The sequence below is a fragment of the Myripristis murdjan genome, chromosome 23, assembly GCF_902150065.1.
Source record: "Myripristis murdjan chromosome 23, fMyrMur1.1, whole genome shotgun sequence".
Lineage (NCBI taxonomy): Eukaryota > Metazoa > Chordata > Actinopteri > Holocentriformes > Holocentridae > Myripristis > Myripristis murdjan.
The window spans coordinates 9,292,277-9,306,364 of record NC_044002.1 but is presented as its reverse complement, the minus strand read 5'-3'; the positions used below and the strand labels follow the sequence as shown (position 1 = coordinate 9,306,364).

Genomic DNA, 14,088 nt, shown 5'->3' with positions numbered 1-14,088 from the left:
AAACTTTATTTCCTGCTATAAACTTTTAGCTGCCAGTCTTACAGTATACGAGTTTCAGTGTCTTGCTCATGGGCACTTGGGCAGGACACATGACTGTTAACTTGAACAGTGTGTCGTGAGGAACTGTTGCCAGTTTAGTTTGAAGTGATGAAAGCGAAACTGAGGTTCATTTGCAGCCCACACCATGGCGTGTGCCAGTCCTGAAGGTAAGTGGCCTCCAGCTCTGTTGTTGTTGGTCCTGGTGACTTTGCTCTTGTCCAGGTCATGTCACATTGTTCTTGTTTGTGTCTCTCTGTTGTCTCTCTAAAGTGTGACACTTTGACTCTTTTGTCGCCGCACGGATCTTTGCTAGTCTGCCTGCTTGGTTTGCGCGTGATTTTTGTCTCCAAACTCATCAATTTTAGATTATTTACCTTGACATAATCCAACTTCCCGCAAAATAGCCACTTATTACAGCCAAAAATTAATACATATAGTGGTCTATATAAATATCACTGCAACACGAATCGCCTTATTGTTACAATAAGGCGATTCGTTCAATTTCATAAAGTAAGATAAGATCAGAGGAAGCTCATAGGCAACTGGGCACAAACTTCCAGTGAAATACCACAAGTTTCAACTATTAATAATTGCCTATTATAGGAATAATGTGTTGCTTCTTTCTTAATTTTACTTTCAGTTTCATTTATCATGTTTGGGCGTGAAACTCCCTCACAGTAAAGCAGTCGCCTACTGTATACTATAGGCCAAATCCCATATTCTGAAGAGCATTTGTCCTGTAACCTGCACAGTGTGTAAATAGACTGTTGAGCGGCTGTTCTGTGGCAGCAGGCACTGCTGTTTTGGTCCAGTTGGTCTATATTAGTCCAGTTTCGTCCATACTTGTGTTTTATGACAGTATATTATAAAATTGGTCAATAGGGGGCAGTAGTTCACTGTGTTCCAGACATATTGAGGGGAATACTATAAACTATATACTTTGTCATGCAGATGGACATTAAAAGCAACACAGAACAACCATTTAGGAAGAGAGCACTGTATAATAATCTTATTAATTAATTTTAGAGACATACTATAAATATCTTTAAAAATATCTCATGCAGTATAGCAACAGGTCAACAAAATATACATCAGAAAATGTTTAGATACTTAAAAAACAGTATCTTAAATATGATAAGGTAACTCTACACTATCAAGTGTTGATGGTACACTGCAGTCATAAAATATAAAACAAAGATTACAGTGACACAAGAGATTTTAAAACGCCATCAAGTCTGATAAGGTCACTACAGTGTCACAGTGTGTGCAGACACACACTGGAACTTCCCACGGGAATATTAGTGTTTTTTCCATTAGTGTGCCACTTTAATATCACTTCAGATCCAAGGCCAAGAGCATGGTGTAAACTAGAGTCAGGGATTTCCTCTCACCTGGGTCAGCCATAAATATATCGCTGTTGTTGGATGAGAACTTCACACCTCCAAATTAGACCATTAACTTTGCAGGAACTGCAGCCTTCAGTTTAAATATACACAAGAAAATCGCCCAAATCTTTGCGTAAACTAGAAGTATCAAGCTGATGTGAGAACAGGATCTGTGAAGGGAAAATATAAATTACTGCTCTCCTGGAAATGTAATTGATTTTATGTTTGTGGTTGTTTTCCTTTAATGATCACAGATTGGAGATCATATTTATATTTACTACTGCATAACTGATGTCTATATGTTGTGATTTAAAGCACCCACTGAATATTATGTTTGAATGTAATCCCAGTTCTCTCGTGTTTTTCCGCCCAGAGTTGGCAGAGCAAAGCTCCTCGGAGGATTATTCTAGCGCCAGTGATTCAGAGGAGGACACGGACAGTGCTGACTATTCAGAGGAAGAAATCTTTACTTCTCGCTCAGTCCAGTGTCAGGTTGGTTTTGCTGGCACATGGAAGTAGTAGGGCTTTGCATTTTGGAGCAGGGAGTGGTTTCATATGGAGCATGATGAAAGCAGCCATACTGTTATCACATTATGCTATGAAAAGAGATCTAGTGGAGGGTAAAGCCAGTTATTTCATTTACAGAATAAGACTGCTCACCTTTTAGGCTGGCATAAATCATCATGAGATGAATGCATCTTCTACGTCATGGTTAATTGTGTCAAATAGATGTAAGTTTTGAGAAAATATAGTCACTTAAATGGGGGTTATATGAAAATATTGTCATTTAAGTGGAGGACAGCAAATGAATGTTTTTCTGCAAATGTAGCTGATAGTTGTTTGCATCCTAGAGATGATTCACATTTTAATTCACATCATAACAGTAGTTATTTACCATGTACCCCCGTATATTTTCAGTATAAGCTGTGATGTGTGTGTCTTAGGGGGTGCCCTGCAATTACTACAACAAAGGCTATTGTAAATATGGTAAGAAATGCCACTACCTGCACTTCTGCAAGTACGCCCTGAGAGGAAACTGTCTCTATGGCTCCAGCTGTAAGCTCAAACACCCCAGAGGTGCAACAGCTTGCTCTGAGGAAGACAACCTGGCCGAGGACACAGCCTTGTCTGCAGGTGAGCAAGAAGGACAGAGAGAGAGAGAGAGATGCTTTTTCTGGTTTAAAGAAGCAATAAGTAAGACTTTTCCTTCCTAATTGCACAACAGGACTGTAATATATATGTCAGGGTTTGATATAGCCATTGATCAGTACCTGTAACTCAACGATTACTTCGCATAGTGCTCATATATTTAGCTTTCAAATCTTACTTACAGAAGTAAAAATTCTTCCCCCCTTTTTTAACTCAGAGACAAAGCTCACAAACGGCCAGTTCTACCAGTGGCAGCTGAATGACGGCAAAGGCTGGAAGAAAATTGATAATGATCATATTATTGAGGCCCAGTACTGCCTGCCCAACACTAAAGGCATCAAGATCTACAACACGCCATATGGGTAAGGACTGGAAGTGTAACTTTTCATCCACAATAAAGAGAGGTATGGCTTGATGATCACTCTCTTTAGTGTCATTAATGGGTCTCCCTCCCTGTAGGGTGGTGAATATAGGTTTTAAGAAGATGAGAGTGTATGGAAAAAAATTGCGAGTGAGACGGCTGGATGATGGGAAGACCGTGTGGCTCTGGTACTGCAGCTTCCGGCGTAAATGGACCAAGTATGGAGAAAAGGTACAGCCAGTAAAATGAACAAAGGATCCTTGTCTTTTTGCCTACAATCTGAATCTGAACTTGGTAGTGCATTTTAGTTTTGTTTTTTTTGTCTCGGTGTTTGTGAACATTGAGTTTGTTCTTCTTTTTTTTTTTTTTTTTTCAGGATTCGAAGGGCAACCCCAGTCCTGCCGACAGCGCTGACATAGAGAAGAAGTTCCAGAGTAACACCACCAGCTCTTTCACTTTCAACATCGGCACTGATACCTTTGAGATTAGGTTCAGAGGTGCAGCTCATGTTGTACATTTTACCACCCACTTCTGACTAAATTCAGTATGGTGAACACCGATGATTACTTCCGAGATACTGGTTTCATTATTTTCTCTTTTGTCTGTGTGTGTGTGTGTGTGTGTGTGTGTTGTTGTTGTTGTTGTTGTTGTTGTGTTGTTGTGTTGTTGTTGTTGTTGTTGTGTTGTTGTTGTTGTTGTTGTTTTCATTAGAAATGCATCAGGTGAGTGCAAAGAGGAAAAGGAAGGTCTGCCGTCGTCCACAGTACCGACAGCACCAAGCAGCTGCAGGGTGAGTTTGGATTGTGTCTGTTGGCCTATTTATTGTCAAAACAGGCCTTAAGAAATGTTTGATATATGAGGCTGCAAAATTCATCATATTGCTTCACTAAACCCAGCCAACAGTTTCATTTTGTAAATACGTGAAAAGACTTTAACATTGGTAGTTATCATTTGGCTAAAGCCTGTATTGAAACTAAAATTTAGCTTATTTTCAGTAGACATGAGACATACTGGGACCAAATAAACCCCCAGTTAAGCCTTACAATAAACAGTAATCTGAATGTTGTACGAAAACCTGTGAATGACTTTGTACTATAACACAATCATCTACAACTTGTTAAAACATATGAAATTGGAGGCTTACTTTTTCAGTGTAGGGATTTTAGAGTTAGTGAAGAAATTTAGTTAAGAAAAGTTAAGAAAAAAAATCAACAATTGTAAAAAACTTTCATTTCAAGAATACCATTTATTTGTAGGTGTGTTACAGGAGATGCCCCCTTCCTTGTTTGAGGAAAATATCAACTGCAGCCCCACCAACCCTTTGTTAAGTGTGGACAAACTGTCTAGTGTAACTGTATGAATTAGACATAATCTGATGCTTTACATGTTCCTCTCTGTCTGAACAGCGCTCCCTTGTTGGCGTCACATTTCCAGAGGCTGTCTCTGGGCGCCACAGCACCAGCACAGACGCCGCAGTGGCAGTTTGAAGGAAACAGGGGAACATGGCACTCGTTCAAAATCAGGGTACGGTAACATTGCAAACCATTTCATCCGGTAAACCTCAACTTTTATATCATAATGCTGAGAAACATAATGATGTGTCAAATGGCTTTGTTTCAGCAGACAGGCTCTCAGAATGAATGCTCCCTTTCCAGTAGTGACATTGAGAAGGAGTTCAAGCGAAACCCCAACGGCAGCATGCTGTTCACCGTCAGCGGACAGACCTATAAGCTGGACTTCAGAGGTTGGGTTATATTTTTGTTCCTGTCATCAGAGAAAAGATAATCCACCACTAACGGACACTATTAGAATACAATTTCCGTTTAAAAAGACATTCATATTTTGTGTTTCTTGTGCATTTGATTAACCATGATGCCATGTTTTTTACAGCTTTGACCCAAACCAACCAAAGCACCAAGCGCTCCCGCAAGATCAGACGACTGTTATAGGCAGCGAGGAGGGCTGCAGAAGATGTCGAGACAGTTTACAATTGCATTATACTGTACCGTACTGCAGTATAATATAATATCGGTGTATTCTACTACATGATTATTCTGGTTTTGGGTGTTTGGAGCACATTTTATTATTGCCTTGCCCCTCCATGAGTCATGGGTTTGCTTGGATCTGAAACATTAGGTTTAATACTATGCTCCAATTAGCCTAGGACCTGGGGCATGATTATTTCATCTTTTGGGTTGTATGCCTTCTTTTTTTTTGGAAACAGTCTAACAAAGCCAAATCTTGCCTGACAGATTGACTCTTGCCTTTGAAAAAAAAAAAAAAAACAGTTTTGAGTGACTTCTTGTTTCTCGTATCCTAACAAGTGATGCCATCATGTGTGGTACTTTGGTTTGTGTCATAACTCAGCACCAAAGATACAGCACGGACACTGCCATGCCACAAGTGTGCACATTATGGTTATATTTTTGCAGCAACAGTGGTGCTAAATATGAGGATGAAGATGAACTGATATAGATAAGGGAGCATAATTTTGTTGTTAAAGTGTTTAATGTATGAATGTACTGCCTGATCTGATGCAATACATGATTTCTGTATCTTTAAAATGAATTCAGAGCAATATCCAGAGTGCATTATGCTGCCTTTTGCACATAATCTTTAAGGAGGTTTACATTTGCTAAACAGTGCACCTCAAATGCATGACTTCTCCAGGGTGGATATCCAATCTCAGGGACTTCCCACTCTGTAGAAATTCCTGGGACATGTAACGCTGGGGAATGATCACAGGTATATTTCATAATGTGAAAAGAAAATAAAGGATTACAGCTGGTGACAACCTCATTCAGTGTTTGCTTCATTGTTTTTATTTTTGTTGGATAAAGAATTGGACTTCCAGTATTTAGGTGAACTCATTTAGCCTTTCATTTTTAAGTCATTAATCAATCAGCGAAATTAATCAAAAGAGCAGCTATTTAATCATTGGTGCAGTTGCTTTCCACTGCTTTGAATCATAATTAACAAAGTCCCCAATCACAAAATTAATTACTTGAAACTAGGAGCAAGGTATATTTGAAGCCTTCGTTGATCTTAAGTTATGTATAGTAGCAAGGTAACACAAGCGCACTGTAATGAAAACTGCACTTTTAGATTAAAGTGAAAATAAATCTGTTACCATAAGGAGGTTAAGATGTTTAATGATGGAAGCTAAAAAAAAAAAAAAAAAAAAACCTGAATTTTTCAATTTGTACATGCCTTTTTAAATAACCAACACAGTAATGACTGTTATTTAAGTATTTTTTTAAAAGGATAATTTCATTGTGCAGTTGCCATGTGGTTCCTCTGTATTTGAAGAACTCTGAAACTATTAAAATACTAGAGTTGCACTAATTAGATTAATAAACTTCAGTACATTGTTTGATTGGTTGGCTTGGGGTGACGTCACTGCCCATAACATGCATCAGCACCAAATTAGCAGAACCGAAAGTAAAAGTTTAAAAAGCTTGGGCCAGTTTCACTAGACTGGTGAAGCTTGTAGATCGCTGTCTCAACAACAAGTAAGTGGGTTTAATGAAACTCTCAAAGCATTTTTATAATCACAAGGATATAATCGCGGTTTATTCTAAGTCTCTTTTCCCTCCGTGTTTGATGAATCTGCCTCTGTCGTTATTTTTGTCACAGTGTCTGCTGCCATTCCTTACAGCCACACGGTGAGTTTCGACGTCCTGCGATTATAATGTAGTTGTAATCAGTCTGATGGAAAACGATCTATATTGAGTTTATTCCATTTTATTCCTGCTTCTGATCAAAGTTTTTAAAGGTATGTCTGGTGTAGATAAACTGTTTGTTGACATTGACAGGAATATAACCACTGGCAGGGAACTCCAGGCCAGTCTGCCACAGGTATGGTCACATGATGTTTTAGTAGAAATAAAGTAAACATAATAAAAGAGATATAGAAATAGAGTTCCTCTATCACCATCAGTACAAGGAACCAGTAGGCCTGAGTGCAAAGGTCGGGTTGTATGTGCTCTAACTTTAAGATTAAGATTTATAATCCATACAGTTCTAATGATATCTGCTCCATAATTTGATGTTCTGGACCCTTAGAGAACACTATGTATTGCCATGAGACAAAATTTAGTTTTGACGTGTGAATGCTATGTTGAGTTCCTCCGTCCAGGTTTCTAATCTGACCTCAGCCAACATGGCAGCCTGTCCAAGGCCATGAAAGCCGCCTGGACTACTCTGCCAACCTTAGTGTGACAGTGGTGTTGACTGCAGCCTTTGATTAGGAGAAACATGGGTTATTAAGAGAAACATGGGTTATTAAGAGAAACATAGGTTTTTTAGGGAACACCTGATTGTCATTCTTCCTTTTGACAGTGAGTTGGAAGCGTTATGAGTGGCAGCTGTCAGATGGCCACCGATATCTGCGCATTGACAACGACCATGTGATCGAGGCCCACTACTGCCAACCAGGAGCGAAAGGGATCACCATCAACACAGCCAGCCATGGGTCAGTGTGTTTGAATTTGACCGGCCTCACCTTCACTTCACATCACAGTTTTCTTCAGCCTCTCTCACATCTCTTCAAGGCAGATTGCAATTTGATGTTCATTTCTCAGACAAATCTACATTGGTGATCAAAGCCAACGACAAACATAAGCCTTCAAAGATCAAGAGAGAATGCTCTCAATGCTGTTTGGCAGGAAAATCAAAGCTGCTGTTTTACATCATTACTTCATACCTTTAAATTTAATCATTTTCAGTAAAAGAAAATCACAAGGATCAGTGTCTCCCGTAGAAAATAAATTAGCTCCAGCATGGTAAAACTTCTGAAATAGCATTTAGAAGATGGGATCCTCTCCTGTGAAACCCTGGATGGTGCTAATTATCATAAAAATATGAATAATAATTGTAACATATTCATGGATACTTGTGAGGAATCTCATCAAAAAGTCACATTAGAATCAGTTCAGGTTAAGGGCCTCCCATAAACAACCAGTGGAGTATTGAGCAAGTCTACACTAAATATGCAATCAAACAAACCATCATGTCCATCATGCTTGAGATGGATGACACCAATTGTATGATTTGAATTGATTTTTCAAATAAAAAGACAAGCAGTATATTGGTGTTACCCTGCTCAAGAATATATGCATTATTGTTATTGTCTCTGCAGGAAGGTGTCCATTGACTTTGACAGGTTACAGACTCAGAGTGCTGCTGTCAGGGTGCACAGGCTCACCTTCCTACCTCAGGGCCAGGCGGAGGACATCGGCTGGTACTTCAGAGACGACAAGATTTGGAGGGAATATGGATCCCAGGTGAGGAGGGGTCTTCCATATTGAGTCTTATGCTCATTTTCGTGCTTGAACGCAAAAGCATCATCAGTCACCGTGCTCCTCTGCCCTGTGTCTCCTCTCTCCCTCCGTCAGGGCACCAGCAGCTCCGTCTCTTCTGTCAGCAGTACAGACATAGAGCATCAGTTCACTCTAAACCCTCAGGGGGCCTTCAGCTTCACTGTGGGCTCCATATCCTACATCCTGGATTTTTCCAGTACGTCACACTTGTGATCAGTTTTGCACATCTGTGAACAAGGAAATGTCGGCTAGTTTCAAAGAATGTGTGTGGCTGCAGCTAAATGTCACTAACCGCATTTTCTCGTTAGCCATGACTCAAACAAACCACCACACGGGCGTGCACAGGAATGTCCGGAGACGTCCAAAATTCATTTCCACGGCTTCCCATACAGGGAGGTAAGAGGTTTCATCTTGAAAAGTTTAAACCTTTATGTCAAATGCAGACCTTGGACATGGCTGCTTCCCAAACAGCCTCAACCAACAGGTTTTTTGTAAGATATGACTTGGTGCAGAGTTATAGAACTAAAAACTGACATTCTAATAGACTTTTTTCAGTGTCAGTGTTAAAATAGTCAAATAATTGATAAATTTACTAGTTACTTTTCTGGTTTCTTAATTTTGGGAAGCACTGGCCTACATAATCAGTCAGTCAAAATGCATTAATTGAGCAATAAGGCAGTGGAGACTGCACAGAAAGTTGTGTGCATACATTTGAAAAGCATTAAACTATAACAAACAGAAAATGTAAAAAGTAAGAATAAAAAAAAACAAGTGGGATAAAATAACAATAAAAAAACAGAGATGGAAGTGTAAAATAGTGATTGAATGATAAAGAAATTACAAAATGAAATCAAATAAAGCCATAAGAACACTGAGAAAAAAGCCAGTCTGAAAATGTTCATTTGGAGCCTACCTGTGAAAATATCTCGATTTTAGATTTCCACAAAGATTTCACAGATATATTGAGAGCCAAACACAGTCACAAATCTGCAGTGTTTGGTGGATTGCCACGTGAATAATTTTCTGTGTGCGTGCGTGTGTGTGTGTGTGTGTGTGTGTGTGTGTGTGTGTGTTGGTGTTTTGTTTCCTCGCAGCCTCTTGTCAGCTTCAGTGCTTCCCACAGCTTCCTCCTCACAGCTCCCTGCCACCAGCTACAAGTGGGAGTTCATGGGAGAGGAGGGGATGTGGTCAGAATATCAAGCTCATGTAAGTCAGGTGGACTTGATGTGTCAACAAGCTATATATCTGTTGGCTTTGGTTTGGTTTGGACACTCAGCTGCACAAGAAACACTGGGGTCTGTTTGGACAGAGCTGCTCTGACTGCTGTATGCATGCGGTAGCTTCAACGTAGGCTCTGAGGGCCTGCACCAGGCAAAAAGCAAAGGCTCATTGGCAGGCAAGCACAGAGCATCCAACACCAAGGGCGGGGGGGATCCATCACGGGTCCCCCTCAGGGGACGGAAGCACAGAGCAGTGCACTGGGTCCTCATTCCTGTCTGCAGACCAGTCAGAGAACAGCCTCCACTTGGTGTCATACTGCACCCAGGCGGACAGCAGCATTCACAATCGTACTCCTAACTGTCTGTAGCTGTAGGCAGCGAGGGTCAGGATGCCAAATCCAGCCTCCCAGTTGAGACAGGAGGTCCTTCCTGTTGGGATGGCACCAAGACTGCAGCTTGCCTTGGTGCCTGTTCAGCAGAGGAAACCAAGGCCTGTCTGGCTACCAGAACAAATCTGTGGCCCTGTTATTAACAACAGTAATTAAGGTTCTGCTCCATTTAAATGAACCAGAGCCTTTGCAGTGAGCCAGCATGAGCAGCAGCAGGACTCTGGCTCTGTTAGAGCCAAATGGACCAGAAGCTGAATTAATGGCATTAGTCACACCTGAGTTTACCTGCTGTTCCATGTCACAACAGGCAAGACAGGGTCAGCCTTGCAGCGAAAGTGATAGAACTGACTGAACGACAATCAGTGATGAAAGTCCTGAAAATTCATTAATGTTCCTACAGCTCTCAGTGTCAGTCGTGAACATCCGTGAACGTGTTAGTGAGTAAGGACGGCTGTGGCTGTGTGGTTGAGTCAGTGTGTCTTCCCTCTTCATGAAGGCTGTGTGTCTCTGTGTGCAGATATGTGCGTATGACAGCGCTGCCATTGAGAGGCAGTATCAGCAGAACCCACAGGGCCAGCTGCACTTCAGGATCAACAGATTCTCATACACCCTGAATTTCTCAAGTAATTAACACACACACACACACACATAAAAAGTTGCTTTCGTTGAACACAACAGTTTGTTTTACCAGTAAAACATCCTCTGCACGGCTTCATCATTAAACCTTCTGTGGTGTTCACAGCAATGCAGCAAGTCAACAACAGCATCGGGACCCCAAGAGCAGTGAGGAGGACCGCTGTCGACGGGAGTCAGCAGAATAGCAGGTGAGGACACGTTCAGTCAGCTGCAGCCATCTTTACAAAAGCTGTACATGCCGTGCTGTGTTTTTTATGCCCTTTTGACTTGCGACAGAATCTAATAAAATAACAGTAGAACAACAGAAATGGGAGAGTAAAATAGTGATTGGATGATAAGAAATCACTAAATAAAATCAAATAAAGCCATAAGAACACTGAGAAAAAGCTGGGCTGAAAATGTACATTTGGAGCCTACCTATGAAAATATCTGGAGTTTATATTTTCCAAACACGCTGAGAGCCACACTGTCACAAATCTGGAGTGTTTGGTGGGTTTCCACGTGAATAATTTTGTGTGTGTGAGTGTTGGTGTTTTGTTTCCTCGCAGCCTCTTGTCAGCTTCAGTGCTTCCCACAGCTTCCTCCTCACAGCTCCCTGCCACCAGCTACAAGTGGGAGTTCATGGGAGAGGAGGGGATGTGGTCAGAATATCAAGCTCATGTAAGTCAGGTGGACTCAGTCATGTGGCAACAACATGTATGTCTGCTGGCTTCGGTTTGGTGTGGCTGGTTTGCTTGTGTGTCACCTGAGAGCAAGTACACTCGTACCATTCTTACCTTTTCTTTATCATTAGCACTTTTATTACTAGTAGGCAGTCGTAGTAGCAGCACAGACAGGAGACAAGCAATTCAACCTTTAGTCACACAATCACTTCTGTTAAACAAAAAGTTGAATGCCCTGCAGTGTTGAAAGAAGGGACAAGACACACAGAGACAATAATGACCCGATGAGAGACGAATGAATGAATCAATACCTATAACAAACAAAAAACTATACTTTACAAATTATAAAATGCCAATAAAAATAATGCATTTAAAATGTCCTTAGTGGTCAGAATCAAGTTTTTTTTTTTCTTATTGAAGAACACTTTGGACTCTTCAGCATGAATTCGACTGAATTCTTTCTAATGAATTTAACCTTTTACCTATCAAGCTGAAACGAGCACATTCAGAGCTGTTTTCACCTTTTTTGCACACTTTATCCATGAAACGGACTCTGATACTTTGATTTAATTAGCTAAACAGCTAGAATAAAAAAAAAAAACATAATCTCAGAATAAGACTTAAACCCTACATAGTGCAACTGAGCAGCCATTTTAACATGAAATAGCAGGTAAGCAGAGATGTTATTAATGACAGTAATTAAGGTTCTACTCCATTTAAATGAACCAGAGCCTTTGCAGCGAGCCAGCATGAGCAGCAGCAGGACTCTGGCTCTGTTAGAGCCAAATGGACCAGAAGCTGAATTAATGGCATTAGTCACACCTGAGTTTACCTGCTGTTCCATGTCACAACAGGCAAGACAGGGTCAGCTTTGTAGCGAAAGTGATAGAACTGACTGAACGACAATCAGTGATGAAAGTCCTGAAAATTCATTAATGTTCCTACAGCTCTCAGTGTCAGTCGTGAACATCCATGAACGTGTTAGTGAATAAGGACGGCTGTGGCTGTGTGGTTGAGTGTCAGTGTGTCTTCCCTCTTCATGAAGGCTGTGTGTCTCTGTGTGCAGATATGTGCGTATGACAGCGCTGCCATTGAGAGGCAGTATCAGCAGAACCCACAGGGCCAGCTGCACTTCAGGATCAACAGATTCTCATACACCCTGAATTTTTCAAGTAACTAACACACACACACACACACACACACATAAAAAGTTGCTTTCATTGAACACAACAGTTTGTTTTGCCAGTAAAACATCCTCTACACGGCTTCATCATTAAACCTTCTGTGGTGTTCACAGCAATGCAGCAAGTCAACAACAGCATCGGGACCCCAAGAGCAGTGAGGAGGACCGCTGTCGACGGGAGTCAGCAGAATAGCAGGTGAGGACACGTTCAGTCAGCTGCAGCCATCTTTACAAAAGCTGTACATGCCATGCTGTGTTTTCAGTTTTCAAATCTATGACAGAAAAAAAAAAATCACATCGGGTGGATGTGTAAATAAAGGATGAATGTTTCTGCTCTACAGCGTTGGTGCACAGCCACAATGGCAGTTCCTAGACGTCAGTGGAATATGGAACAATTATTTCAAGGTAAGACGCAGCCTTCTTTTTTCTTGAGTAAAAATGGAGGCATTTTGGAGTAGTTAATAAACTTTGAGTCAGCGTAAGTCTAAAATAATGTGTTCATCTCCAAGTGTCTCGACCAAGTCGCAGGCATCGGTGTAAACAACTGAGTGTGAGCTCAACGATTCAGTAGTGAGTCATGGAAATGATGATTCATTGTGGACTGAAACTGAAAGTTTTATCACCCTGGCCCTCTCTCAAACCAACACTGTCACTAGAAAAGACTCCGTGTCAGGTGTGGGCCTGGAACTTAGCAAATTAAGTCCAAGTTACTGTCACACCGGCATCATCAAAGACTATATATCCTTCCGTATATGCAGTTTTTGGATGCAAACACTCTAAAAATGGGTCATACCAACAAATGGGCTGTTTTTGGCACCAGCCGCTGACATGATTTTCAGCTGACTTCCTTTAGTCATAGCATCGTGCCAGCAGCGTGACAGTTTCATGGCTCTGAATTAAGCAAGCTAAAAAGCAGTGATACTGAAACGTACACACTGAGGGGTTTTCAGTCACGGCCCTGTGCCTCCTGCAGGGACATGACGGATGCAGCATTTCCAGTCAGGACATCGAGATCCAGTATCAGCAAAACCCACTCGGCACCATGACATTTACTACCGTGAACTTTAACTACGAGCTGGACTTTTCAGGTGAGCTGCAACCGAGCTGAGAAGCGCAGTTTTCTGATGATGTGATAGTGTAATGCTTTGGTGTCCAGACTGACTTGGTGTCTTGTCTTTTGTAGCCATGACTCAGAGGAACCTGTCCACAAACACCACCAGATCAGTTCGGCGGATCTAGCCGTGACTGAGACGACAGGTGCCGAGGTCGGGAGTGAACTTGGTGTTGGTCCTGTGAGTCAGTAAAGCCTCTTACCTCACTGCCTGCTCCAGTTCCTCTCCCTAGGCGAAACCAGAGTGGTTCAACCACATTTCTAACATGCAAACACATGCAGTCAAAGTAATTTAAATATGGGACATTGACTGTAAGAGGGATACTGAATATTGTTTGTGTTAATTTTTGGATTGATTGGTTTTCTCTGTTTTACTCAAAACATCTGGTACTGTTTTTTTTGCAACGAAACTGTTACATATGAAATCAGATTTTACTAGTTAATTACAGAAAGCTAAAGACAAAGGTAATCTTTGTATTTAATGTAATACTGCCTATTTGTTGTGCAAGTGGCCACCAGCCATGAGGTATTTCCTCAACTTCTTCTTTGCTACTGCATATAACTGGTTTATAATGCGTTGAAAGTGCACTTTTTTATTCTCCAATAAAGCATGATGTTCTAGCGTCTGCAGT

General features: G+C 41.1%; 2 protein-coding genes across 3 annotated transcripts; both read left to right on the top strand.

The window, feature by feature from the left end:
- The first annotated feature begins 179 nt into the window (after positions 1 to 179).
- Positions 180 to 5,219, top strand: LOC115355057 (protein mono-ADP-ribosyltransferase PARP12). Of its 2 annotated transcripts, none has more exons than XM_030045695.1 (10): positions 180 to 206; positions 1,798 to 1,916; positions 2,369 to 2,558; positions 2,791 to 2,935; positions 3,033 to 3,165; positions 3,311 to 3,431; positions 3,646 to 3,724; positions 4,341 to 4,458; positions 4,558 to 4,678; positions 4,825 to 5,219. In XM_030045695.1, the coding sequence occupies exons 1-10, from the start codon at positions 185 to 187 to the stop codon at positions 4,881 to 4,883; spliced, it is 1,107 nt and encodes a 368-aa protein (XP_029901555.1). In that variant the 5' UTR covers positions 180 to 184; the 3' UTR covers positions 4,884 to 5,219. The 2 variants fall into 2 exon arrangements, with proteins under 2 accessions (XP_029901555.1, XP_029901554.1); XM_030045694.1 differs by having other exon boundaries at positions 4,555 to 4,678.
- Positions 5,220 to 6,343: 1,124 nt separating this feature from the next.
- LOC115355056 (uncharacterized) lies at positions 6,344 to 14,078 on the top strand. Its single transcript, XM_030045693.1, has 16 exons — positions 6,344 to 6,446; positions 6,571 to 6,599; positions 6,750 to 6,792; positions 7,276 to 7,408; positions 8,075 to 8,219; positions 8,331 to 8,451; positions 8,564 to 8,651; positions 9,350 to 9,461; positions 10,382 to 10,487; positions 10,607 to 10,688; positions 11,049 to 11,160; positions 12,229 to 12,334; positions 12,460 to 12,541; positions 12,687 to 12,750; positions 13,319 to 13,433; positions 13,529 to 14,078. Coding segments are annotated over exons 1-16 (1,395 nt in total). The 5' UTR covers positions 6,344 to 6,445; the 3' UTR covers positions 13,585 to 14,078.
- Positions 14,079 to 14,088: the final 10 nt, after the last annotated feature.

What these genes read in the sequence shown, in the direction of transcription:
- LOC115355056 (XM_030045693.1), top strand. An exon ending in CTACATCCTGGATTTTTCCA is followed by an intron (nt 8,452 to 8,563) that starts GTACGTCACACT and finishes TTTTCTCGTTAG; the next exon opens with CCATGACTCAAACAAACCAC. An exon ending in TATGGAACAATTATTTCAAG is followed by an intron (nt 12,751 to 13,318) that starts GTAAGACGCAGC and finishes TGCCTCCTGCAG; the next exon opens with GGACATGACGGATGCAGCAT.
- LOC115355057 (XM_030045694.1), top strand. Translation starts at nt 185, where the DNA reads ATGGCGTGTGCCAGTCCTGAAG. An exon ending in CTCGCTCAGTCCAGTGTCAG is followed by an intron (nt 1,917 to 2,368) that starts GTTGGTTTTGCT and finishes TGTGTGTCTTAG; the next exon opens with GGGGTGCCCTGCAATTACTA. An exon ending in CTTTGAGATTAGGTTCAGAG is followed by an intron (nt 3,432 to 3,645) that starts GTGCAGCTCATG and finishes TGTTTTCATTAG; the next exon opens with AAATGCATCAGGTGAGTGCA.